This window comes from Pteropus vampyrus, unplaced genomic scaffold (genome assembly GCF_000151845.1).
Source record: "Pteropus vampyrus isolate Shadow unplaced genomic scaffold, Pvam_2.0 Scaffold116, whole genome shotgun sequence".
NCBI classification, from domain to species: Eukaryota; Metazoa; Chordata; class Mammalia; order Chiroptera; family Pteropodidae; genus Pteropus; species Pteropus vampyrus.
In genome coordinates, this window is record NW_011888897.1 from 2,768,127 (window position 1) to 2,793,941 (window position 25,815).

At 41.6% G+C, this 25,815-nt stretch overlaps 1 protein-coding gene across 1 annotated transcript in view; it reads left to right on the forward strand.

Moving 5' to 3' along the window:
- Positions 1–25,815, forward strand: part of ANO2 (anoctamin 2) — a 307,510-nt gene that overhangs the window by 146,900 nt on the left and 134,795 nt on the right. The window contains exons 11-14 of the mRNA XM_011365894.2: positions 1,751–1,911; positions 6,615–6,697; positions 9,095–9,106; positions 9,329–9,439. Coding sequence (XP_011364196.1) covers positions 1,751–1,911; positions 6,615–6,697; positions 9,095–9,106; positions 9,329–9,439 — 367 coding nt within the window. The remainder of the gene's footprint in view (positions 1–1,750; positions 1,912–6,614; positions 6,698–9,094; positions 9,107–9,328; positions 9,440–25,815) is intronic.

Sequence of the window (25,815 nt, forward strand, 5' to 3'; positions counted from 1 at the left end):
AACTAATTTGTTCTCAGACATGGCTTAAAAGCACAACTCCTTACTAGAATTTGTACAGACCAACAATTTTCTGTGTGAAATTGTTTTCCAAGAGGGTACTCCCCTCTCTGAAAGTAGCAACTCCTCAACTATACAGCGAACACTGATCTGACCCAGAAGACAAAACAAACCTTGCCTTCTGGTTATTAATAAGAACTTGCCCAGGTGAATCTAGCATGGCTGAACTATTTGGTAAGATATTATTATTTAATATAGTCTATGTGAATGAGTCACTGCTATTGACACTTGCCAACAGAGATCTTAGCAGCGAGGCAGTGGAGGAACTAGGATTTATCCTCAGAGACCTAGAGCTTCTCTTGCTTCACATAGAAGGCCTTTCCCTGCTGTGGACTTAATAACTCATTAAAAACAAGCCTGAAATCTGGGACTTGATGGACAGTGACAGCCCTCAGGAAAACCCTTCAACTTCCTGGTGAAGGGAAACTAGATCCAGGCATCCTTTTGATTGCCAGGATAAATCTAAGCACTTGCTTCAGCACACAGGGTATACCAGCTTAGTCTGGCAAGTGGCCTCCCACTTGCCAGCCATGCTCTGTAGCACCCTCTGCTGCTTCTTTCCAGAGAAGACATAGCTGCTGTTTCAGCCTAGGATCTCCTGCATCCCCATCACTGTGTCTCTAACTGCTCTGTGAGAACATCCAATGCTTCATTTTCATGAAATCTTGAGTCCTCTAACCTTTTTCTCTAAATTGTGAGCTTAACCACTCCCCAGGGGGACTATTACACATCAGAGTGATGAGTTCATTCATTTTCCTACCAATATATGATACGGAGGGATATTGGGAAGCCAGTTAAGGCTCATAGTTCTTTGATTCTTATTTACAAGCCCTCATACGAGCCTAAATTTAATGGATCCAGCTCATTACCTAATGAAGGAATGGAATTTCAGATATATCCATCAGTCCATTAAATAGAAATGTAATGAGAATATATTTACATTAGAATGTAAGTCATGGTTATTTGACTCATGCTTCCCTCTCCAAGTAGCAAAGAATCTAGACTTTGGAAGAATTTGCCTTTTTCTTTCATTCTCCCTAATCCCATTTCATGGTTATGATAAATTTTATTAGGTCGAGGTTATTAATCCCCATTCCACAAATAGTCTTGCAGCTGACACATTTAGAAAAGGTCTTCTAATCCAGATCTGACACCATTCTTATTCATGTAGCTTTTTCTTCTAAAGCTGAGAGCTTGTGTTCATCCAGCCACATGCTCATATTTGTTTCTCTTTGTGACTAGTCTCACACATTTGTGAGACAGACAGTAGGTTTAAGAAGATAGCCTATGTTTGAATGATGATGATGAACTCTAACTTCAGACTGGCGATTTATTCACAATTGTTGATGTTTTCCACCAACCTCATACACTCCACACATTTTGAAGAGGCTTTATAAGGCATCATTCATTGTATACCATCTCTGACAGATAGTCATTACTTTCTTTTGGGACACGTCCAGTAACAGAGGGTTCCACACCTCTGAAGGTGGCCCATCCATTTTTTTTTTTTAGACAAATTACAGAAATAACACTCTCAAGGTGAAGAATCCAGTTTCACCTTTTTAAATATACCTCATGTATGAAGTTGATAAGCTCAGTCATGGATTCGGAAGTGGAAGAGTTTCGGGGGTGATTTATGTGGGATGAATTCTATTTGAGCTCTATCTGACCCAGTAGCTTCTGTCTGCTTCAGCAAAGAGATGTGTGACCAGCAGAATGCCTTCACCATGTGTCCCCTGTGTGACAAATCCTGTGACTATTGGAACCTCAGCTCAGCCTGTGGTACAGCGCGGGCCAGCCACCTGTTTGACAACCCTGCCACTGTCTTCTTCTCCATCTTCATGGCTTTGTGGGGTAAGTGGTTATGGTTATTAGCCTTGCTTATGTAGGTGATACTTTTAAATGGGTACAGTGGCCATGCTCTAATGGCTGTATTCTTCGGTTTACTTCCTTTAGCATTTAGTCTTTGTACCCAAGGTGGATTTTAGGATCAACAGATTTCTCTCCTTTACTCATATGTGAATAGAATTAGGCATATTCTTATACTTTAGATATTCTTTAAAAAGATGTAGTAATGTTAACCTTGTATTGATCTCATGAATGATGTGTTCAGAATTTGAACTAATGCATGTTTTGAAATCCCCTAGCACACCCATATGGCACCTCCAAGAACATCTACTAAGACTTGCAAAGTTGTAGATATCATCCAAAGTAACACTCAGAGTGGTGGGATCATGGCCATGGTCACAGAGTTAGCTGATAGTGAAGGTCTAAACCTAGTCTCCTTACTCCAGGTTCAGTGCAATTTTTAAGATACCATGGGTGTAGACTGTAGAGATTTTACTAAATGTCAGAGTGTTGTTTTTAATATTCCCAGAACCGAAGAGATTTGTGAAGGAAAGAACAAATAGTTCTTTCATTGTTCTTCTCCTCCCCTCCACCTCCTAGGGTATCAGCATCATGGGTAATAAACTCTCTCTGGGCCCTAGCCATCTGACACCACACACACACACACACACACACACACACACACTCACAAACTCACACACACACTCTCTCTCTCTCTCTGTCTCTCCTCTCTTCTCTCTCTCTCTCTCTCTCTCTCTCTCTCTCTCTCTCTGTCTCTCTTCTCACAAACTGGAACAACAACCTTATGGTAACTAAACACTTCCAAGAGGGCACACCCACGTGCGTTAATAAAAAGAGACCAAGTCAACATGGTTCAGCCCCTCTTGAGTAGCCACCTGCTTTTTCCTCATCATAGATATGTAGGCTCTTAGCTTTCCCACTGGATCACAGACTGGCAGGGCCATGGTGCTGCTGCAGAGGTTGCCTGATTTTATTACTGAGTCGTGGGGCCTGGAGGACCTGCCAGGATGGGGCTGTGTGAGTCATATATCCCTGAGAGTGTGAGGAGGAGACAGGGAGAGGTCTCTTCTCAGCAGTGCTGGGAGAACTGAATACAGCTTTCCTCCATTCCCCATAGGGATCTCTACTGGGGTGGAGATGGAACCAGACTGGAAAGATTCCCCTATTACTAGGCCACCTAGCTGCTGCCCAGGGGCACATGGGCAGCCATGAAAATAGGGACAGGGAGTAAGAGGAAATGACACTCACTAAGTGACCATATAGCTCTGGAAATGTTCACAGGAAGGGTCAGTAGAACAAACTGAAGTTGAGGCTTGTTACCTGAGAAGTCATAGGCAGCTCTGTCTCCCCATCAAGCAGGGTCATCCTGCAATTACTCCAAAATTCACTTGAATTGATTTGGAACTCAGTTGAATATGCATTCAATTTTTTGATATATTGCAACTCTAATCCTCATTAATTTATCTTGCAGATATTACCACAATTGAGTAGCTGAAGCTTAATAACAGTGGGTCCATGATCCCTTAACAACTTTCCTGGGATGCATTTTTCCTTGTAGAGAAACTTGGTTTTCAGTTGTACTTTGACGTTTTCAAGTCCCAGCAACTGCCTCTTCTTTCTCAATAGCTGTGATGAACAGATAGATACCTTCCACCCCTCCTGAGTCCTCAATAATTTATTGCCCCCAGCCCTGGCTTCCATCTCGTCCCCTCATGGAGCAGTGCAGGGAAAGCAAAAAGGGTGAGATTGTGTCAGAGCTTCCTGGCATAGGGTAGGGTTTGGGTTTGTTTGTTTGTTTTAACAGCCTTGCTTTGTTTTATGTGATTGTATATTTGGTTACAGCAGCCAAGAGCCTCTGGGCATGATTGCCTACTAATTACAATGAAAAATAATAGTAATGCTTCTCATTACCATGATTATTATGATCAGTGGTGCTGTGCTGGGTGGGCCTGGGCCAGAGTCCAGGACTGGCAGGAATGAGGCTGGGAAGAAAAAGTAGTTCTTCCCAGAGAGAGACTCAGGCAATTATGGAGTGGGAATGGGGGCCACTAAGAAAGGGGGCACGTGGAGGGTCCTAGTCTGGAGGACTTGGGTCTGTCGGAGTCTTTGGGCTCAGCTCTTCTGCGGTTCTGACCTTAAAAATCAGGGAGCTTTGGAAAGACAGTGAATCCCTATTAAAAAAGGGAGTAAAGGGACAGTGTCTCTCAACTTCTTTTTGAGTAGAGATTAAGGACATTGACTTAGAGAACTGCCTGGTATGTATCTCAGTCCTGCCCCTTCATAGCAAGTCGATATGAGTCTACTCTTTGTCTCTAAAGTCAGTTCTCTTAACCAAGGTGCCATGTAACGTGGGGCATGGTGCTTAACCTTCGAGCATCATTGTTCTCATCTGTAAAATGGGTGAAGTATCCCATTATGTTCTGTGACAAATGAATGAGGTATGTATGCAAAGCACTTAACAGTGCCTGGCACATAATATGCACCAGGAACTATGAGCAGCTCTTCACCATTATGACAGCCCTTCCTTGTCCTCATGACTTCTCTTTCAATGGCTCTTTTGCCCCTCTCATCTGTTCCCACAGTCTGACTTGTCCCACAGTCTGACTTCTGTTCTTTATGGACACTGCAGTCAGAAGCACTCAGAGCCCCCCTCAGGCACTGAGAAGAGCATAGGAAGAGGATAGACATCCACCTTGGACAATACCAGTGTCAGGAGGTCAGGATGTACTCACATGAAAAAGCCTCAAATCCAAGGAGAAAACATACAAATCACTGCACTGTTATATTACACCACGTAAAACAAAAGAAGCATTAAGTGACTGCACATTTACCAGTCCATGGGTGTTTGTTATGTTCAGTTCTATGCTGTGCCCAAGGTAAACGGAGGCGGCTAGGAGCCGAGGAAGAGTTTCTGGACCTGTTACTACACTACAGACCAATAGTACAGCGTGGCGTGTAATGAAGGGCACCCAGACTCTTATCAGACATTGTGGAGAGGTATAGGGGTGGCCTCAGGGAGTGTCAGACCCCTTCCCTTTCTGGGGCAGCAGACCCTAAGAGCAGTAGGAGTTCGAAGGAGAAGGAGCCCTTGAGCCTGATTTTATGGAAGAAGTAGAACTTGAGCTGGTCAGGAAAGGATGAGGGTAGACATTGGTGGGTAGCATAGGAGAGGGGGACAGTTTGTACAAGTTGGGGATGAAGAGGACAGAGAGAAGATGACATCAGCAGCATTGCAAGTCTGAGATATATTGTGACAAATGGTGGGAAGAGATTTAGATAGATTCGTCTGGCCGGATATACAGGGTTCCAATAACCAGAGAAAACTTAGGCCATAAGAAGCCACTGCAAATTTTGGCAGGGGGGTGTTGGCATCTTTCTTCTCTACACCCCTTCTTCACTGCCCGAATGCCATTGTTCTTTAAGACCCAGCTCAGATGCCTTCTCTAGCAGCTAGCACTTCCTCTCCTGCATGCCCACAACACTTTATCTGTGTCCTTCTTAAGGCCAGAACCACTTTATGCCCTGTATTGTAATCTATAATCTCTCCTCATAGACACTAAACAACTTGAGAGCAAATCCACATCAGATTCACCTAATGTCCTCATGATGATTAGAACAATATTTTGTGTATTGCAGATACCTTAGTTGGGCCTAGTTTTGTTTTTTTTTCCAGGATTAAAAATTCATTTAAGTTTGCCCAAATAATGAGATTTATCGTAAGAAGGCCAGAAGCAAACTCACGGATGTAGGAAATGAAATGTAGCCAGGCTGCTGAGGAAACGAGCTGGAGGAGCTATCAGAAACCACAGCCCTTTCTTCTTTCAGGGGCTGCTTGGTTTCTGCCATCCTTCCTTCTCTTTGTGTTTCTTGGTTTCAGTTTCCTAAAGACAGAATCTGGTCCATTGGCAGGCTCTGGATCAGCTGTTTAATACTGGTATAACAAGCCATGGTTGTGCAGTAGAGGGTGTTGGCTCTTTATGGAGCATGGGGGCTGGCTCTTCAAAGGACCATGGTTGGAGCATGCAAACTGACCAATGTTGTAGATACAGTAGGCATTCAAAAAAGTATTTGCTAAGAAATGGATGAATGAATGAATGCCACTTGAAAGAGATTCGTCTATCAGCTGCCTGCAAGATGGGTTGGAAGGCTGACTCTGAAGTCAGGTAGAACAATTAGGGGACTGTTACATAACTGCAAAATGCAATGATTAGGGCCCACAGAGGAGAAGTGGTTCTGGGGACAGAAAAAAAAGATGGAGAAAAAAGTGAGAGTGCTAAGGAAAGTACAGGAAGAAAGAATGTATGCATAGGCAAGATGAAGTTTGTCAAAAAAGACTGCAACCCTTCCATTCTTATTTTCTTTATTCTTCCATCCATCCTCATTTCTTAAGATAAATGTTTACTCTTTTCTCGTAACCTCTAACTGGGGAAAAGCGTGTGTGTGTGTGTGTGTGTGTGTGTGTGTGTGTGTGTGTGTGTGTGTACCCCTTTAAATGTATCTATTTTAGTCTCAAGGATGTGGAATGTTTCAAGCATTTCCAGGTAGGGGTAGGAGAAAGGGAATAAATGCTTGAAAGAGAGCCCCTAAATTTGAAATCTATAAGTTTATTCTTCACCACCATTAGTGGATCCAAACAGTACTCAAAATCCACTCTTCAACATTAACAGAATTTTTTCTTTCTTTTTAAGCTACCATGTTTCTTGAGAACTGGAAGAGGTTACAGATGCGACTGGGCTACTTCTGGGACCTGACTGGTATAGAAGAGGAAGAAGTGAGTTCTCTTGCTTGCTCCTCTGGGCCCTCGCTTTGCTTTGACTCTGGAAATAGACCATTTTGAGTTGAGATAACCATTTAACATGTGCTGTCACATCAGCCAGTCACTGGCCAGTTCCCACTGTGGCAGCTTTTCTAGCTTGGCTCCATGGGGTAAGCCATGGTTGATATGCACTGATATGAAGAATTCAAGTTCCCTCTTTACTCTTGAGCTATAAGACATTGGGCTTAGTGGGTAGCCAGATGTCCCAGTGCCCCTCTCTGGGAAAAGAGATGACACAAGAGGCAAGCCTTGTAGTAGCCTTGAGATTTAATCGACATATTTGTACCTCCCATGTCATCAGTTCTAGTGAGCATAAAGCCAGAGAATAGAAATCACTCCCAGTTGACCTAGATCATAGATATGTCAGAATGCCTTTGTGAGCTTACTGAGGGTCAAGGGAGAGGCACATACCAGATGCTGGTTCCTTTGATGCCTATGGAAAAAGAAAGAACAACTAGACCATTATAGTGTAAGCCAGTACACCATGTGTGAAACTGGAGCATAAGCTAAGGGCAAAGGGTAAGTTCTTCTAGAATCTAGTTTTATGGACAAATGACATTTAAAGGATGAGAACAAATCAGATTTCCTTCCGGGCTCTTTGAGAACTAGGGCCCCAGTCTTGATGTCAGTGAGTTGTCAAGGAGCTGTGCGCACATGGTTGCACACTGTTATTTATTCCTCCATGCTACCGTTGACCGAATAGCAAATGTCAGTATCAGATAGGTATTCCTGATATTGTGGGCATTGTAGGCGAGGTGCTGGAGACAGCATCTAGAAGGACCAGGAGGCACTTCTAGGTGCCTGAGTACCCATTTGCAAAGGTTGGCTGCAAGTATTACAGGGGCTACATGGAGAGCAGGCCTTTTCCACACTCTATTACAGTAACCGATGTGCCTTGCCTTGGGCACAGGACCTCTAGCTTTGTGGCCCTGATGTTTTATGGCCAAGCAAGTGAAATCCCCAATTTAGTTTTGTTCTTGAGCCTATGTGGCTCCCCATATCTGTGGTGGGACATGATTTCTTCTTCTTAATGCTCCAATTGGTCAGCTTGCCTTTGAGCAGATGGGTGTTCCATGACCATGTGTTGAATACATGTGCTTACTCTATCCAGTCCTATGTATTAAGCATTTACCCTGAGAATAACAGCGTCATGGATTTCATGACAAACAAGAGAATGTACATATGAGTTCTGCCTTCAGAGAAGGTAGAGTGTTCAGATGAGGCCACACTCTCTAAGAGGTCCCAGGTGCACCTGGGGCCTAACTGACAGAAGCTAATTGGACAAGAGAGGTCCACTAAGCTGAAGATTGCCTCACTTTTGGGCGAAAGACTCTTGAGGTCTGGCAGGTCTCCCTTCAACAAACACAAATAGGAACTAAAGGAGTTTTTCAGCAAGTCTCTCCCCTGGTTCCATGGGGAGGCCCCTTAGGTGGGGGCTGCACTGATCCAAGGAGATGGCTCTTGGGTTTGGTTGTTCCTTGGAGATTGGGTGATTATGGTCGGCCTGAAAACACTTGAAAAACATCAGCTCCTGTTGTATTGGTTATGTTTATTAGTCATGTACAGGTTTCTCCTCTCTAATATCATGGCACATCTTGAGTAAGTCAAAGAAAGACCAGGAGCTTAGCTTGTTGGCTTCTGGAATCTCTGATGTATAAACAATGATAAGGAAATGTGTGTCCTCTGAGTCTACTGTGAGCCAGCACCTAAATCTCTGCCTAAGAGTTATCTGTAAGTGATGAGGGAACGTGAAGTCCTCACACTTGTAGATATTTGTCCTTGGACGCTGCGGGGAAGGCCGGCCGATGAGGCCAGGTGTACACAGTTAAATTCTCCTTGAAGTAAGTCATGTGTCTTTCTGGTCCTGCACTTGCCTTGATTTGACCATGGTCTTCTTGATTAGTTAGGTGTGCTTTCCCATGCCTGGTGACTCACTATTCACATTTGTATTGCTGAATGGCTCAGTGCTGTCTCTTGAGCACTGGTGTACTTGGCAGTGAGTTACTCACTTAGGCTGTACAGGAAACAGGTCCAGGCAAGTGAGTTTTAAGATTCCCTATGGCCACCTTTAACTTTGATTTTTATTAGCCGCCATTTTAGCCGATAGAATACTGGAACAGGGAGGAAGTTTTGTCGTTGCCCTAACTCCCAGCTGTGGGGCACATCTGTTTCTCCAGCTGGGATCTCACTCATTGGAACTGAAAGTTTGAGGTATGAGGATAGTTGGTGGGATGAACAGATGCATCCCTCTGCCTTTGGTCGAACTGCTATACAAAGCATGTGGCTTCTCTTTCTATCAGCTTCCCAGTTAACATTTCCTCTCTCCTTTCTCAACACCGGCGCCATCCCCAGGAACGTGCCCAGGTTTGGTTTTCAGTGTGGTAACAAGTGTTGTGTGTCCCCTCTCTCTCCCACATTGTGCTCCTGGTCTAGATTCCTTGTGATTGTGTGTGGTGTGGCAATTCATGTCCAATAGCATCTGATCCCAAGTCCTGACCTTACTGTACTTGTGGTCTGGTTATAACCCATGGGCCAGGGTTGCTCTTCTGCCTGTTCACTAACCATTCTTTGACTCTTGGGTTTTAGGAACATTCCCGGCCTGAGTATGAAACCAAAGTTCGAGAGAAAATGCTAAAGGAGAGCGACAAATCAGTTGTCCAGAAATTGGGGACCGATATGACTGAGAGGGAGGATGAGGTAAGATGCTGGTGCTTGTTGCTCATTGTCCTCTTTATTTCTTAAGATTCTGTTGTCCTTTTATTTGTAACCCCTTCATGGACAGACACTGGATTGTGGGAAGGGGTTGACAGGGTGGGACAGGATAGAATGAGAGCATGGCATCTCTTGTCCTGCAGTCAAGCAAGTTTTTGCTATGCCTTGATTTGTCTCTCTTTCTTGGGTAGGTGGTAGTGTCTGGACAATATGGGAGAGCAGACTGGAGAAGAAAGAAATGTTTGTCAGGCCTGATATCACATAACTATTTAATAATAATAACCACCACCACCATCCCAACCAGCATAATGACAGCTAACCTTTATGAATGTTTGCTTTAGGCTAGGCAGTGTTCTAAGTGCATTATATTTTATTCTCACAATAAATTTATGAGGTTGGCACTATTGTTATATAAAAGAAAACTAATGAAAAAAATGTGTCCATGGATTAAGTCATTTGCCAGAGATCACCCGGCCAGTACATGGTGGGCGGATCTGGGATTCCTACTCAGGCCCATCTCTGACAGTCTGTGCATCTACCTTCTCTGCATTCTGCCTTTCAAGTGCAATGGGGAAGTCAAAGGATAAAACAAGAAATGGCTCTTAGGGCCAGCAGGCGCAAATTCATGCCTGTATTTGCTCGAGCTACTCATACAATGTTCCTTGCATTTCATTTTATCTGGGTGGACCTCAAAACATAGGAATGCAATGGTGAACATGTCTTCTGAGTCATATTTCTGAGTTTTATGGTGGCATTCAGACATTGAAACAGAGCTTCAGAATCTGTTCTGTGATCTGTAAGTACAGTGTGTGTGAGGTGGGGTACGATGCGGGGGCTCCTCTTTGGCAGTGCCTATCTCTTCTGAGTGCCACACTTCCTTGAAACCAAGTGTGTGTGTGTTTATGTCTTTCCTAATCTGGTTCCTGAAAAAAAATCAACAAGATTGAAAATCTGTTGTTTTTGCATGTGTCTTTTCTCCATCTTGGATTTGAATTCAAATTTTATTTAATTTTACATTCTTTAAGTCAAAACCATTCACGTTAACATGCAAATTTATTCAAGCATCCAAACAGAAGAATGTGTTGTTTTTGAGCCCAGAACACTGGCTTTTTTTTTTTTTAAAAAAAAAAGAAAGAAAGAAAACAGGACTTACACAGAAGAGAAGGAGAGGGTGGCCCTCTGAGTTATGTTTTTCCTAGACAAAAGTTAAGTCCAAGACCACCAGTTGTTCAGAGAAATAATAAATTCATTCTTAGGAAAGACTAATCATCACCACCACCCTCATCAGAGAGGAAACATTCTGTGCTCTGTCAGTTTCAACAACTCCATACAACCTTCTTTCCCCACCCCAGAGCAATATACAATGGATAATTTTATGGAAATCACATGTAACTTTTATTGACCACTGACTCATTTAATTTTAATTCCATAGACGGGAATGCCAAGGAGCTGGAATTGCATACATCGAGGCTGTGGTTCTAGTATAAACATTGTTTGGATATATATGCATGATAGGTCAAGTAACTCTCAGGAACCATGAATAATTGAAAAACATCTGAATGCATTATGAATGATACATATGTTTATGTTTTAGCATTCAACATCTATTTTCATTACACTGTTGGGAATGCAGAACTCAAAGCATCTAATGCCTTATGGGTACCAGGGGAAAAATGACCTCCTCAAATGAGCAGTATAAGATAAAAATGGACTGGAATTTGATTGTTAGCATCTTTCTGTGTCCCCTCAGTTCTGTTAATATTGTAAACGCTCCTGTTCTTGCTGTAAATCTAGCCAAAGGTGGGAGATGAGGGAGGAGCACATGTTGCTGCCTGATGCGAAAGATGCTGCTCTTGCCTTTGAGGAGAGTTGCGGTCAATACCTACAGTGCGATGTGGCTCTGGGGCACCATTATGTGTGAGATATTTAGGAAATGTACCTTATTCTGGGGAATAGACAGGGACAGGGAATCCAAGTCTAGCTAGATGTGCTTCTTTCATCCCAAAGGATCACCTTGGCTCTGCTTCCGTTATAACCCTGAGGCTGCATAGCCCCACCTTTCCTTACTTTTCTTTCTTGTGAATGATAAAAAGCTACCATTTATTGAGGCCCAGAGTGGCATAGGAACTTGCTGAAGATCAGATCACTAGTTATGGGAGAGCTAGTAATCAAACTCAGTTCTGCCTGATCCCCAAGGCCAATTGCTCTTTTTTTTTTTTTTTTAAATTTTTGAAGATATAAAGTCCATTTAAAAAAATATCTTTATTGAGATTTAATTCTTAAACCATAAAATTCACCCATTTAAAGTATACAGTTCATGGTTTTTAGTATATTCACAGATTTTTGCAGTCATCCCACAATCTAAGTTTAAAATACTCTATACCCAGTAGTTGTTACCGAGCTGTGGGAAACAACTAATCTTTTTTTTGTTTCTATAGATTTGCCTATTCTGGACATTCATGTAAATGGAATTGTGAAAAATATGGTATTTAGCTTCTTTGACTTTGCAAAATGTTTTTATGATTCATCCATATCATAGCTATGTCAGTACTTAATTCTTTTTTCTTGCCAAATGATAGTCCACATTTTGGATATACTTCATTTTATTTATACATTCATCAGTTGATGGGCATTTGAATAGCCTCCACTTTTTTACTGTTATAAATAATGCTGCTATGAATATTGTGTATAAGTTCTCATGTAGATGTATGTTTCATTTCTCTTGGATATATACATAAAAGTGGAAATACTGGCTCATATGCTAAACTCTATGTTTAATATTTGAAGAAGCGCCATACTCTTTTCCAACTAGCAATGCATGATGGCTCCAATTTCTCCACATCCTCACCAACACTTGTTGTTATCTTGTTGTTATCTTTCTTTTTTATTTTATCTATCCTGAGTGAAGTGATAATTTATTGTAGTTTTAATTAGAATTTCCTTAATGACTAATGACATTGATCATCTTTTCATGTGCTTATTGGCCATTTGTATGTCTTCTTTGGAAAAATGTATATTCAAATCCTTTGCCAATTTTTAAAATTGGTTAATTGTCTTTTTATTATTATGTTGTAAGAGTTATTTACGTAATCTGGATACCAGTCTCTTATCAGGTTGTATGACTGACAAATATTTTCTGTCATGGGTTTTTAAAATTTTTTATTGATACAATTTGAAGCACAGAAGTTTTTGATGTAGTTTGATTTATCTGTTTGCCTTTTGTCACTTCTGTTTTTGTGTTATCTAAGAAACTATTGCTTAATCAAAATGTCATAGCAATATACTCCCAGGTTTTCTTCTAAGGCTCTTATGTTTAGATCTGTGGTCCATTTTGAGTTAGTTTTTATGTATAAGTAAGGGGTCCATTTTTTAAATGTGAATATTCAGTTGTCCCAGCACCATTAGTTGAAAAGACTATTTTCCCCATTTAATTATCTTGACACCTTCATCAAAAATCAACTTACCATAAATGTTAGAGTTTATTTCTAGGCACTCAATTCTATTCCATTAATCTATATCTCCATCCTTAGGCTAGTACTATATTGTCTTTATTACTTTCATGTGTTTTGAAATCATTTTGAAGTTTTGAAATTGGGAATGTGACCATAATTTTGTGCTTTCTCAAAATTATTTTGACAACTCTAGGTGCCTTGCATCTTCATATAAATTTTATGACCAGTTTATCAATTTCTGGGTAAAAAAACACAACCTTGGAATTTTGATAATTTTTGATAATTTAGGAAGTATTGACATCTTAACAATATTCAGCCTTTTATCTATGAATATGGTATATCTTTTCTGTATATCTAACTTTTAAAATTTCTTTCAGTAATGTTTTATATTTTCAGGGTACAAGTCTTGCACATCTTTTGTTAAATTTGTTTACAATTATTTTATCCTTTTTGATTCTATTACAGATGTCATCATTTTCTTAATTTCAGTGTTGGATTGTTCATTGCTAATATATAGAAATATAATTGGTTTTTGAATATTGATTTTGTATCCCACAACTTTGCTGAACTCATTTATTAATTCTAATACTTTTTAGTGGATTCCTTAGGATTTTCTGTTTAGAAGATTATGTCACTTGTGAATAGAGATCATTTTACTTCTTTCTTTTCTACTCTAGATGCATTTTATTTTTTATTTTTTGCTAATTGCCCTTACTAGAATCTCTTGTACAATGTTGAAAACAAGTGATGAGAATGGACTTTCTTATCTTATTCTTGATCTTAGAGAAAAAAAATTAGTCTTTCACCATTAAGTATGATGTTAGTTGTGGTACACTGCCTTTTAAAACTCTCATATGAGGCTTCCCTGAGAATAATTCACATCATGTCAACATAATGGTGATCTGAAATGAGATGTTCTAACTGTAATGAGGTGATAATGAGGTGATGTCCACATTGGGAAGGGACAATTTTGTAAGACCCAAAGGTTGGCAAGTTCATGGTGCTTTCACCAGATAGCTGAGTTTTTTTCTGGGTCTCTTCTGCCCAGTTATTACATGGGGAGATTGGATTATAGCCTCTGCAGTCCTGAGAGTTGGCTGTTTTCTTTGCTGATGTGAGAAATGATGTTGGTTTTTAGCCCATAACTTTGCGGGGGGGGTAGACCGATTTATCTTAGACGGTGATAATTTGGCTATTCTTATATTTATTCCTGTGATTTTCAAGGGTGTGGCATAGTGAGGATGGTAATAATGATAAAATTACAAGAAATAGTTATGGAGTGCTCACTGTGTACAAGGTTTTATAGGTTTCATTTCACTTAAATCTCAAAACTTTATTATCTCTAGATTACACATGAGAAGACTAAGGCTTAGAGAAATAAGTTGCTCAATGTTAATATGCAGCAGAGCCAGAGTATGAGCCAGGAGGTCTTACTTAACAGTAATGCTCTTGACCACTAAACTTCTCTGTCTTTCAAATGTTTTCCCTCAACAGATCCTCATATACTTCTCAAAAATCATGCTTGATACTCCTTCGTTATACTTTAGGCAGGAAGGAGTGTGGTATTCATTGGAAAGACGGGTACAAGATAAACTTGCTACCCTACTTTTTCTTTAGTGGTTTTGTGTAAATTCGGTGGAATGATGCTGTATTTCCACTGAGGACAAACAGTGAGTAGAATTAGCTTAGTTTATAGCAAGAGGTTCAACAGACAGTAGGAAGAATTCAGGAATATAAACACAGATATACATCATTTCCAAGGAAGAATATAGAGTCTGGAACTTTTAATAAAAGAATAGGCTCTTTTTCTTCCTGGATCAGTTTGAATCTTTTCTGGAATAGTCCGTCCTGGATAGATTTGAAGGTTTTTGCAAGTTTCCCTCGAGGGCAAGATTTTTCTCTGTTCTTTCAAGATAATGAAGGTCTAAGTTGAGTACAGAGGGCAAAGTCCTGTAGAAGGCAGGGTTGAGAAGCAGTCCCGATCTTTGCCTCTTGCCCCTCTGACCTTTCACCCAGCCCCTTCTAATTCCTGTGACTGACTTCTTTTCTTTTAGTAAACTTCCTACGAGTTAGGGAATAGAAAACAAACCTCATGCCATTTAGTTTAATAGAGGGAAAATAATATGAAGAACTAATTATAAAGGTGTTAGACTTGAGGAAGTTGGGGCAAATGGGATAGTAAGGCAACGCAGAGATTAGCAACAGCAGGGAGTTGCTACCACTCATAAGACAGGAAGGACAAGGAACAAGGTGCTATTTCCAGAACCTCGGAGCCAGGACCACCCAGTGGGTGCTGTAACCCTTCAGAAAGTGCAGCCATTTCTGGATGTGCTGTCTAAAGTTGATAGAGAGAGTGGTGTGAGGGAGAAATACCCTGAATTTCCTCCTTCTGCTCTCCCATCTCCCACCAATGCCCCCCATTGGCCAAATCTAACCAAAACTCAATTTAAAAGTTATTCTGGGAAATATCGTTTTTATGGGTCAGTACGCTGCAACAATGAGTAGAGGAAGGAAATGACAGAGAGTAGATCTGAGAAACAAGTGGCACGAAAGTCTAGTCAATAACAACATAACTTTAGGACTCACTAGCTACCGATCACTGAAGCTGGGTACTTGCTTTGGGGAGTAATAAAAAATTGACAAAAAGCACAGGAATGCCGACCACTGACATAATGAAGGAATACATGAACGATCAGTTGTTCAGACCATTCCAGAGTCGTTGAGAATGTGTGTGTGCTAGTGGTGTAAGCATGTGAGTGTGTGTGTTAGTATGTGTGTATGAGAGATAGTGCACGTGCGATGGTGTCATTGGAACGACACAGGTCAGATGAGATAACTGGAGGCTTCAAGGAGAAGAGAAAAACATTTTTGTTTCAAGGAACAGAGCTTGTAGCAAACTGGAGAAATGAAAAATGTGGCCTTAAAAGAATCTTCTCCTATAAAATATATCACTAATAGGACTTTCATACAAAATCCTATTTAAGTAGTCCCAGGAGTTTACCTCTTGGGGCTTTTTGTCACCCAGTGTTTATCCAGTGTGGATGCAGGCACCTGTCCTCCCATCATGGTCTGGTGCTGTTTGTGTGCTACATTTAATAAATGTTTTATGGGGAGCATTGAAGTTAGAACACGTGTCAAGAGAGGCCCATGGATAGATGGGTGTTAATTTACTGTTCAGTGCACCACCCTAGGGACAGTTATTTCAAAAGAAAACTCATCCAAACTTAAAGCATTGAAACGTTTATGACTGATGCCTCTGGCAGGCGCACAAACAAACATGTGGAATGAATTATGCATAATTGTGGGGCCTTTGACCAGGAGGCTGAGACAACAACAACAGGAAGCTCAGGACTGTCTTGTCAGAAAGCATGAGGGAGAAGAGAGGCCCAGAGAGCAGGGAAGGAGGGGTTCTGTCTGGGCTCCCAGTTTGGGCCAAGGGAATATGGTCCAGGCTTTCCACAGAGGCCCTCAGTGACTTATCAGGATGTTCTGTGGGACCAGGTAAGGTTCCCTTAGTTCCTCTTTTCAAGGCAGTAAATGATTTTAATCATTTGCGGGTCCAAAAAAAAAAAACCAAAAAATGAATCTAAGTAATTCTCTCAGACCCTTCCTAGAGATTAAAAAGTTTCCTCATTGGCGAGGGAAACACTGGGAACAGAAGAAGACTCAATTTGCCAAAGATTTTCCTAGTGAGAAGCTAAGGTGAGCCTTGAGTCCATTTCTGAAATCTTTTTATTTGCTCTTTATTATCTGGGTGTTTCATGGACTCTCACTATTAAGGGCTGAGTTCTGAATCATTGGAGCCATTCCGAGCCTTGGTTCTCTACTACACTCCTGTGTGACCTGAGACATATCTGGCAGGGAGAGGCCTAGGCTCTACCCAATACTATCGGGCATTCCAGAATATAAGGCTCCTTGGTTCTCAGACCAATCCCTTAGGCTGATAAGGACTAACAGACTGAGGGCAGGGCACCTCTGAGATCCTGTGATGCTGAGTCCCCATTCCCCTTGAATTTCTCATATTTGGTCATAAAGACAATGAAACGGATCACTTCGTACAATGGAGCTCCCTGGGTGAAACCCAACTGACAAAGTAAAATTGTTACTGAAGGCTGCCCCCTGACAATTTTATATACTTTTATTTATTTTATATAATTTAATTTTTTATATTTGTATTTAATCTATTTTTTATTCATTGTTTCAAGCTTTGGCTCTCCTCCCTCCCTCCCTCTCAAGGAAAATTGGGCTGTCAATCTTGTTTGACTAACTATAGGATGGGATTTCTTATTAGGAATAGTTAAGGTCCTTAATTTGGAATTTCAGGGTTCCATGTCCCTTTCCTTCATTGGTGGGATCCAATCACATGGCTCCCTCTAGATACAAGGCAGGCTGGGAAATATAGTCCTTGCCAGCAGCCTTCAGGTAGCAGCTCCAGTCCACCAAAGGACAGTGGCCTTCTCTGCCATAGCATCAAATGGTGATTTGAGTAGAGTGTGAGAGGTTAGACTATGGGAAGGTGATGGAAGGGGTTTAGTGGGAAAAGCCCACATGCCATTCTGACTACTACCCTAGGGACGTGAGAAAAGGAAGAAGTTTCTTGAAGAGGGGAATGCTGTAAGGAGCAGTGAGTGAGAAGCTCTCCCCTGTTGGTGTACCACGGAGCCGGGTTGAATACTTGAGTAAATAAGTCCCCTTCACAGGAGTTTGAGACTGACCCTCATTGCATGGAATTTAGTGTTATCTGAAGTGGTGATGTAAAGTTTTTTTGTGTACAGGTATATTAAAATTGTGGGGGTTTTCTGTTTATAATTATATAACTTATACATGAAAATATTCTCCTCAAGAAAAATTCCACATTACAGATAAAATGAACCTAGACCTCATCTCCTCCCAAAGTTATTTTCTTCCCTAGAGGTAGCCACAGTTACCAGTTTAGTTTGTATCCTTCCAGAACTTTTCTTATGTACTTTTATTCACATATGAACTTGCATGCATTTTGTTTATGATTTTATTTGTACATGCGCACATAGGAGAAGTCACGGACAAATGGTTTCGGTACATTGAGAAAGTTTCTGATGGTACGAGGACTGTGTTTCCCAAACTATTCCCAAGGCACCCCAGAGAGCCACAGTGAATTCACAGAAGCGTTGTGGAATTTTTAAACATTTCTGAAGAAAGCCCAACAATATTTGACACCTATCAGATACCACGTGAACTACTACCTCAGCCATGTCTGTTAAGTCACACAGTATACCTTTCAATGTCATCATCTCTTAGCATGGCTGGGTTTTCAGTGGTTGTAGTGCCAGTTCTGCACAAATCATTGTAGAACAGGAACGGAGAGTGGTCATGTCCAATCTGGTTTTATGGTTGGAGAAGCTGAATGGTGTCTAACAGGTAAACACATCCTTTTAGTAAATAATTGGGGTTAAGAATGAAATAAAATATTTTTTTCTTCCAATTTATGTGTATCTTTTCCCAAATGGCTACTAAGTCGTTAGGATATAAATATTTATTAAGCTGTTTGGACTTAACTACTCAATAAATGCAACTGTTAAGTATTTCTTTGAGCCAAAGGGCACCGTGTAAATATTACTGGGACATTAAGGGTGCCATGAACTGAGAAGTTTGGGAACTGCTGCATAAAGGGCGTCCTTAGTTCTAGATTGAAGGGTAGACAGACAAGAGCAGAAAAGTTTAAAAAAATGAATAGTGAGTTTCAAAGTTGCAGGAATTTATCTGGGGGCTGCAGTAGTCTGTGGCAAAGGTGTACTAGGAAAGTGCCAGTTGAGCTGGCTGCTTCCACAGCTGCTCTTGGGTTTGCAGTGACTCCTCTCTCGGGTGTTAGAGTTCATCTACCCCAGCGTATTCTCTCTCTGTCTCTGTCTTTATCTCTGTCTCGTGTGTGTGTGTGTGTGTGTGTGTGTGTGTGTGTGTGTGTGTGTGCGCGCGCGCGCGCGTGCGTGTGTGTTAGGAGGGCACAGAAGGTTTCTGATTGTGGACATCTTTTTAAATCTTGGGTTTTAAAAATAAACTTCACAACTTCTTATCCAGAAGCTTTGCTTTATTTACAGTCTCCAGGGTGGCTTGGGCTTCTTGGAGAGGATATCGGGGACGCATAGAATGTGTCCATAAACATCTCCGTTTGCAGAGCGTGTGAGTCATTCATCCCAAGGAGAGACTGCTCGGGTGGCCTGGCCATCAGAGGGGGTCTCTAGCCCTCTTCAACTGACAGCCCATCCTCAGCATCAGAAATTCTGGCTAAAATGAGTCCTTCTTCTCTGCTAACTGTGTACATTTCTACTGGCCTGCCTCTAAATTAAGAAGTTACAAATAAGGACAATCCTGAGGCCCAGGTTATGGAGGAGAAGCTAGAGAGAAATGGGGCAGCTGTGAAATGAGAGTGTGGTGGAGGAAGAGAAGCGGCAGGCCTAGGTTTGGCACTGAGGCCAGGCAAATTCCGGTTGGCGTTTCAGAGCAGATCCTTGTGGAAAACACAAGGCCCAGATATGTGCGGTGATTGGGAATGCTGGGACGGCGGAGCTGCTGATGGAGACCAGCACACACCATGGGGATGTGTGATGTTTGCCACTATCGACTTGGCAGTTTGGACTTTTCTTCCTTCGGTCGAAATGATTTTTCCATATACGGCCTGAAGCATGTAAATTAAATTTGTCTTTTGCTGTCTGGGCCAAGGTCGTTATTTCACTTCCCCAGAATTCACTGGAAGCACACACAAGCTCTTCAGTTTCTTTTGCACTCTTCCCTTCATGTGCCAGAAAATCAAGAGCGTTGGTTTTAAAAAATTCCTCCAGGGTCACAAGGTGTTCTGACTCCCTGTGATTCTTCTGATAGGATGGTCAAAAGGGAGCTTTCAAAGAAGACAAGTGGGATTGCTCTTTTGTGGACGAAGGAAACAGAGGCCTTGAGACTATGCCCTTTTAGAAATCATTACTCAAGCTAGAAGAGGTTGTCAGCACCTCCGTCTTTATCCACCACTGTGCCTGCTCAGCCGTGCTCCGGCTGGTAAGCAAGAGCTTCTCACTCAAAGCATGTGCCGGGGGCACTGTGTTGTTCCAGAACATTACTTTCTTAACTTTGACAAAGAATATGGAGCTAGGAAGAAAAGAAAAAGGGATCCTTATTTAGTTTAGGTTCCCCAAAATACAGACCCTGAGCCAGTGATTCAAGCGAAACATTTATGTCGGAGGTGGAAACCCCTGTAGTGGAGCAGGAAAGTGACAGAGAAGAGAAGGCAGCCAATACAGGGTATGTTGTCAAACAAGTTTCTGCCTCTGCAAAGGGACAGCTCACTCCACGAGTCGTTGTCACACACAGATTGTCCAAAGTCAATTCCTCATCTGGGGAGCTGCTGCCATCGCTTTTCTTCAGAAATGTGCATGCTTTCCCAGCAATTCTCATTCTACATCCAGGATTTTCTACATCATGATTTTATTTTTGCTTGGTCTAGGGCTAGTGGGCCTGTACTGATTGTCATGGCACCTTTTCATAGCACCTTTCATCCATTTACATCCCTGTGGTGGAGACATATACAACCCTGGAAGGGTTAATACCCACCCAGGGCCAAGCTGTTCTGCTTATCAATGGCCCAAAGTTTGCCCACTTCTGGGTCTTTTAGACCAAACCTCATGATTCCCCAGGAAGGCCAGACATAGTGGTGTCCAGTTGGCTGTAGACATTTGACATCCATTTCATTTTTATGATGATGTACTGTCTACCAGCCAACTTCCATAAATTTTATGCTGAATTTGGGCATCTGCATTGAATTGAAAGAATTTACAGCAGGAAGTTTGTCCTGGAAATGTACTCAGCTAAATATTTGCACTCCTTAGCATGGAGCTACTCCCAACCAAGATTCTCAGAGAGCTTGTCTATAAACATGAATGAATTAATCTTTCCAACACCACTGCACACTCTTTGCCAGCTGGATTATTTTAAGGGAAGTGACCAGCCCAGAAGCCCATAGTGAGTCATAAAAGAGCTTGCTCAGAACCAGGCAGTTTGGAATGCAGGGCCCTGGGTGGGCCCAGGGACTGCCTGAACCCTTCCGCCTCCAGTGCTTGGAGTGTCAGTATGGGGTTCAGCAATTAGCATAATAACTTTTGGAATGCCTGGCCACTTTCTAGCTCAGTACATCCTCCATCAATGTCTTCATCACCAGCCCCCTAAAACCATGGCTTCGTCAAATTAAGTAACTTTTATTTTATTGGTATATCAAATAATATGTGCTAAGTGTAGGAAATCTTAAAAGGGAAGTAAAGTATAAAGAGGTAAAACAAATCATCTGTTATTTTATCTCCCAGAAAAACTATTCTAAACCACTTTTTAAGTATATTGTCACATGGTTGAAAAACTTATGCTACGTATTTAATTTAGTATCATGATTTTTTAATTTAGTCTTAGAACATAAGAAGTTCCCAATCTCAAATTAAATACCATTTGTGAGCATCATTTTAATAGTTGTATAATATTTCATCATATCATAGTTTTAAATTCTTATATAGTTTTATTATAGTTTTATAGTCATATTATAGTTTTCTTGGCCCTTACCCTGTAGTTTACTAATGATGAATAACCAGATACTTTTTTCCCCTGAATTTTGGTTTATTTGGATTCATACTTCATATGAATGTATTATCGTTTTCTTAGTCCTTACTTTATGGTCGAACATATGATGAACATACTTGTACTTATTATTTTAGGAGGGGGAACGTTTGGGTTATTTCAGGAAGGTTATATTAGTTGGAGAGATTACTGGAAGTTAAAGATCTTTATTCAGTTACTGGGTTCCTAACTGCACATGCTTTCATGCTTGGTGAAGGAACTATATAGATACAACCCTTGACATGTGACTGGTATGTAGAGGCAGCTTCGGTGTGATTGCCTGTCCTGCTGCTGCTCAGTCATTCACTGTGAGTAAAACTGGACCAGGTCACTTAATTCATGTCCTGGAACTCGCCCATTGACTTGGGTGCCCCTTCTAGGAGAGCAGGAGCCTTTGTTCTTCTTGCCTGTGTGATGGGGAGAGCAGATGTTCTGGAGCATAGGTGGGTCATTATTTTAGACTCTGGGGTTTAGTTATGGTCAGGGAGCCATTTATCACATCCTGGGAATGGGTGGGTTACTTTTATCAAATCCTGGAAAGGTCCACGTCTTCCGACCCCATCACTAATGTGGAAAAATGATTCGGCGGCAATGGATGGATCACGAGTACTTCTCTGATGAAGATATTTCATCACTTGAACTAAGGCCAGGTTTTGGCAGGGGAATCAGTGAGACAAATCGTGAGCTATGGTTTTAGCTCTGAGATGAAATGTGTCCCGGTTGGTGAATAATCAACCAAAAAAGTATGAAACTCCCTTTGATAACTTAAACTTCTGGAAACAATTTAGGGGGCAAGTAGGGTCACTCTAACTTCCGAGAAAGGGAAAGGTTTTCTTGTTGAGATGCCGATTTTTTTTCAACTTTACAACATGTACACACAAACAGTGTTAACCTATGGAAAATATTATTAATCCACAGAAGAACACTTGGTTAAATACTTTAATGTGATGTTCTTTAGTACCATTTTTTATTTGACAGTGAACTCTCCATTGATAGTCACTTTATCTCCCTGTAGTACCCGGGGCGTGCCTTCACACCCTTTTGATGAATCATGAAAATACAGTGTTAGCCCCAAAACTGATCTAATATGGCTCTCTGAATTTGGAGTGCGTTTTGTGTGTTTCCTTATCTTTGTTTTTTCAGCCATATTCAGTTTAGGATAGTGGCTCCTAACTAATTCACGCTGTGATTCTAAGCTCAGCACCTTTGGAATTATAAAACTGTAAATTCTTGATCAGAGTTAAAATAAGTAGATCTGATTTAAAAAGAGGAAGAAGAGGAAGGAGGGAAGGAAGAAGTATAAAGAAGAGAAGAATAAAGAGAAAGAAGAGTGGTAGGAAGAGCAAAAGGAATGGCAGTAGTTACTACTACTCATGAATACCAAAGAGCACCGTATTGTAACCCCAGTCTTTATATTTTTAAGCCTTTATTCCATAAATGGAGTGTCCGGGGCTATTTCCAGTTGCTGGACTTCCAGGCAGGAAACAAAGCTGGTCGTAGCACCAAACTTGTCTGACCTGAGGATTGGCTGATGTTTCTTGGGCCTGGTGCACAACCTGCCATGAGTCGGTGCTGGCTGGAGGATCTGGAGCCAGCCTCTCTGCTTTCTCTGTCCTTGTTTCATCCGTGTTTGGATGGCAAGAAGTGGAGCGAGTCCTTATGTGAAACTCCTTCATGACCTTCCTTTGGAGTCAGAGACTTGGACATGTAAGCAGAGTTTAGGAACTAGTATGAATTTGGCTAAAATGGTTCTGTGTCCTTAGAGCCTTTGCCAAACAAAGGTCATTCCAGAGTGATCTGGTGTAGTAGCAGTTAATCCACACATGGGAAAGTGAAAAGAATGGGCCTGAACTTAGGCCAAGGGAAGTAGGGGGATTGTCTGAAGTCAGTAGACTCTGGGCCAGATCCTGATATTGGATCTTGTTTCTTCTGGTTTTAGCATCTCTCCCTCTGTGTCCTTTCTCTGGCAGAAGTGGGGAGCTGGCAGAGAGGAGGAGGGCCTGAGGTGGGTCCCCTAGAAAATGAGAGTAGTGTCTTTGGGCCAGCTGAGGCCTGGAAGGACAGGCCAGGGTGGGGTTGGGAACGCTCCCTTTCCCCAGCTTTTTTATCTATTATCTGTGGATAGTGGATGGCAGGTGGTGGATGGTGGAAGGATTCAGTGTGAGTTTTCCTTTTTTGGGATCCACCAGAAGGGTTTGGTAACTTGAAATCTAGAAGGTGGTTGAGCTGCCAGTGTGAGTCATGCCACAGGGGACTTGAAACAATGGTTCCATAAACAAGCCAGAAGTTCCCAATTCCCCAGAGTCCACCCTGTGTCATCTTCCATCTTTCTTCCAGGAAACTCCATAAACCTTCCCTCTTTGTACTGACACCATTTGCCAATTTAATTCACGTGTTGCCACAATGCTGATTATAATGTTGGCACACGGGGTCGAGGGGATTTAGTGTTTCTCTTAGCCACCTGCCAAAGTTTCCCCAAATGGGAACCGTGACTTGAACGATTGCTTTCTGTAAGGAAATGTTTAAAGTACTTTGAAATCCAAAGAGACCTTAAAACGATAAAGTTTATCTAATATCTATATCCTTGGGTTAAAAAAAATAATTAAAACAAGAATAAATGCATATGTTTTACTCTTGTTAAATGACACCAGTTTTGAAAGATTCAGTTGTCTCACCTAGAAACTTTGGAGCCATCCTCAATTGCTGGCTTCTCCTCATTCTCTCATCTAGCGAACCACGTGTCTGTCAGGGTCCAAGTACTTAATTTCTCTTCTATTTATTCCTTCTTTTTTATCTCCTCATCACATCTTGCTTATGGTACTTCAGTGACCCCCTAACTGGTCTCCTTGCCCCTGGTGAGGTCCCCTTCCAGCTGGTATCAAAGGGATCCATCCAGAATGCACATCTGATTATAACACTCCATTGCTTAAAATCCTCTAATGCTTTCCAGAGTGTTTGGAATTATGTTCACGCTTCTTGGCTTTACCCACAGGGCCCTGCATGACCCACCTCTCCAATTTCGCATCCCACTCTCCCACATAAACTCTCTGTCCCAAACATTTTCAAACTTCTTGTAATTCTCTGAGTACCTCTTACTAAATCATGCCTCAATAACTTTGTACATTCGCATCTCTTTTCTTAGAATATGCTTTTCCCCTATTTATCTAGCACACTCCTTCTTGTCCTAGAAAACTTAAAGCTAATGTCATCTCCCCCGGGAGGCCATCTCTCACTTCCCAGAGAGACTCAGCCGTTGGCCCTTATATCCATTTCCCAGGACTGCCGTGACAAATTTCCACAAACTGGGTGGCATAAAACAACAGAAATTTAGTCTCTCATGGTTCTGGAGGCAAGAAGTCCAAAATAAAGGTCTCAGCAGGGCCATACTCTCTCTGATGGCTCTAGGGGAAAATCCTTTCTTGCCTCTTTCACCTTCTGGTGGCCTCAGGCATTCCTCGCTTGTGGCAGCGTCACTCCAGTCTCTCTGCCTGCCTCTTCACATGGCTTCCTCTCCTGCGTCTGTGTCTCCTCCTCTCCTGTCTTTTATAAGGACTCTCTGGTTATTGGATTTGGGCCTCACACTAAATCCAGGATGTATTCATCTCGAGATCCTTGGTTACATCTGCAGAGACCCTTTATCCAAATAACGTCACATTCAAAGGTTCTGGACATATAATTTTGGGAGTCACAATTCAACCCACTACATCTCTGTAACATCCTGTATATTCCTTCTAAGAAAAGGTTTTCCACAGACATTTTAAAGCAGTAATTGATATTTCTATCTCTCGAGATGAAATCTCTTCGAGGGCAAGTCTTCTGTTTGACCTTGTATCTTTGGTTTCTAGCACAGGGCCTGGCTGCCTCTCAGCATGACATTTTCATTAAATTTAAGAAGTAACTACATATGGGCTGTTAGTAGGTCTTTATCTTTAGCTTGGGTTGATGCAGGCTTGCTCGAGTCAGGAAATTGGACAACATCACTTCTGGAAAGTCTGTCTAGCTCAAAAAACCTGTTCCTGCAGTTCAGAAGTATATTTTTAGATTAATTTCAAGGACTATCCCAAGGAAAACCTTGGAATATTACAGATCGTAGGAGGAGCCCAAACTAGTTCATCTACATTCTAATGTGTATGGTCTAGTGTATGATGATTATGTGTACTTTTTTGAACAAAAGATACCAAATAGCTGAAAGGGAGCAGTTTAACATTTTTGAGCATGTACCGGCATTGCCTGGATGCCCATATTTCAAATGAGGACTTAGCTTTCAAGGGAGGGACAGGTCTT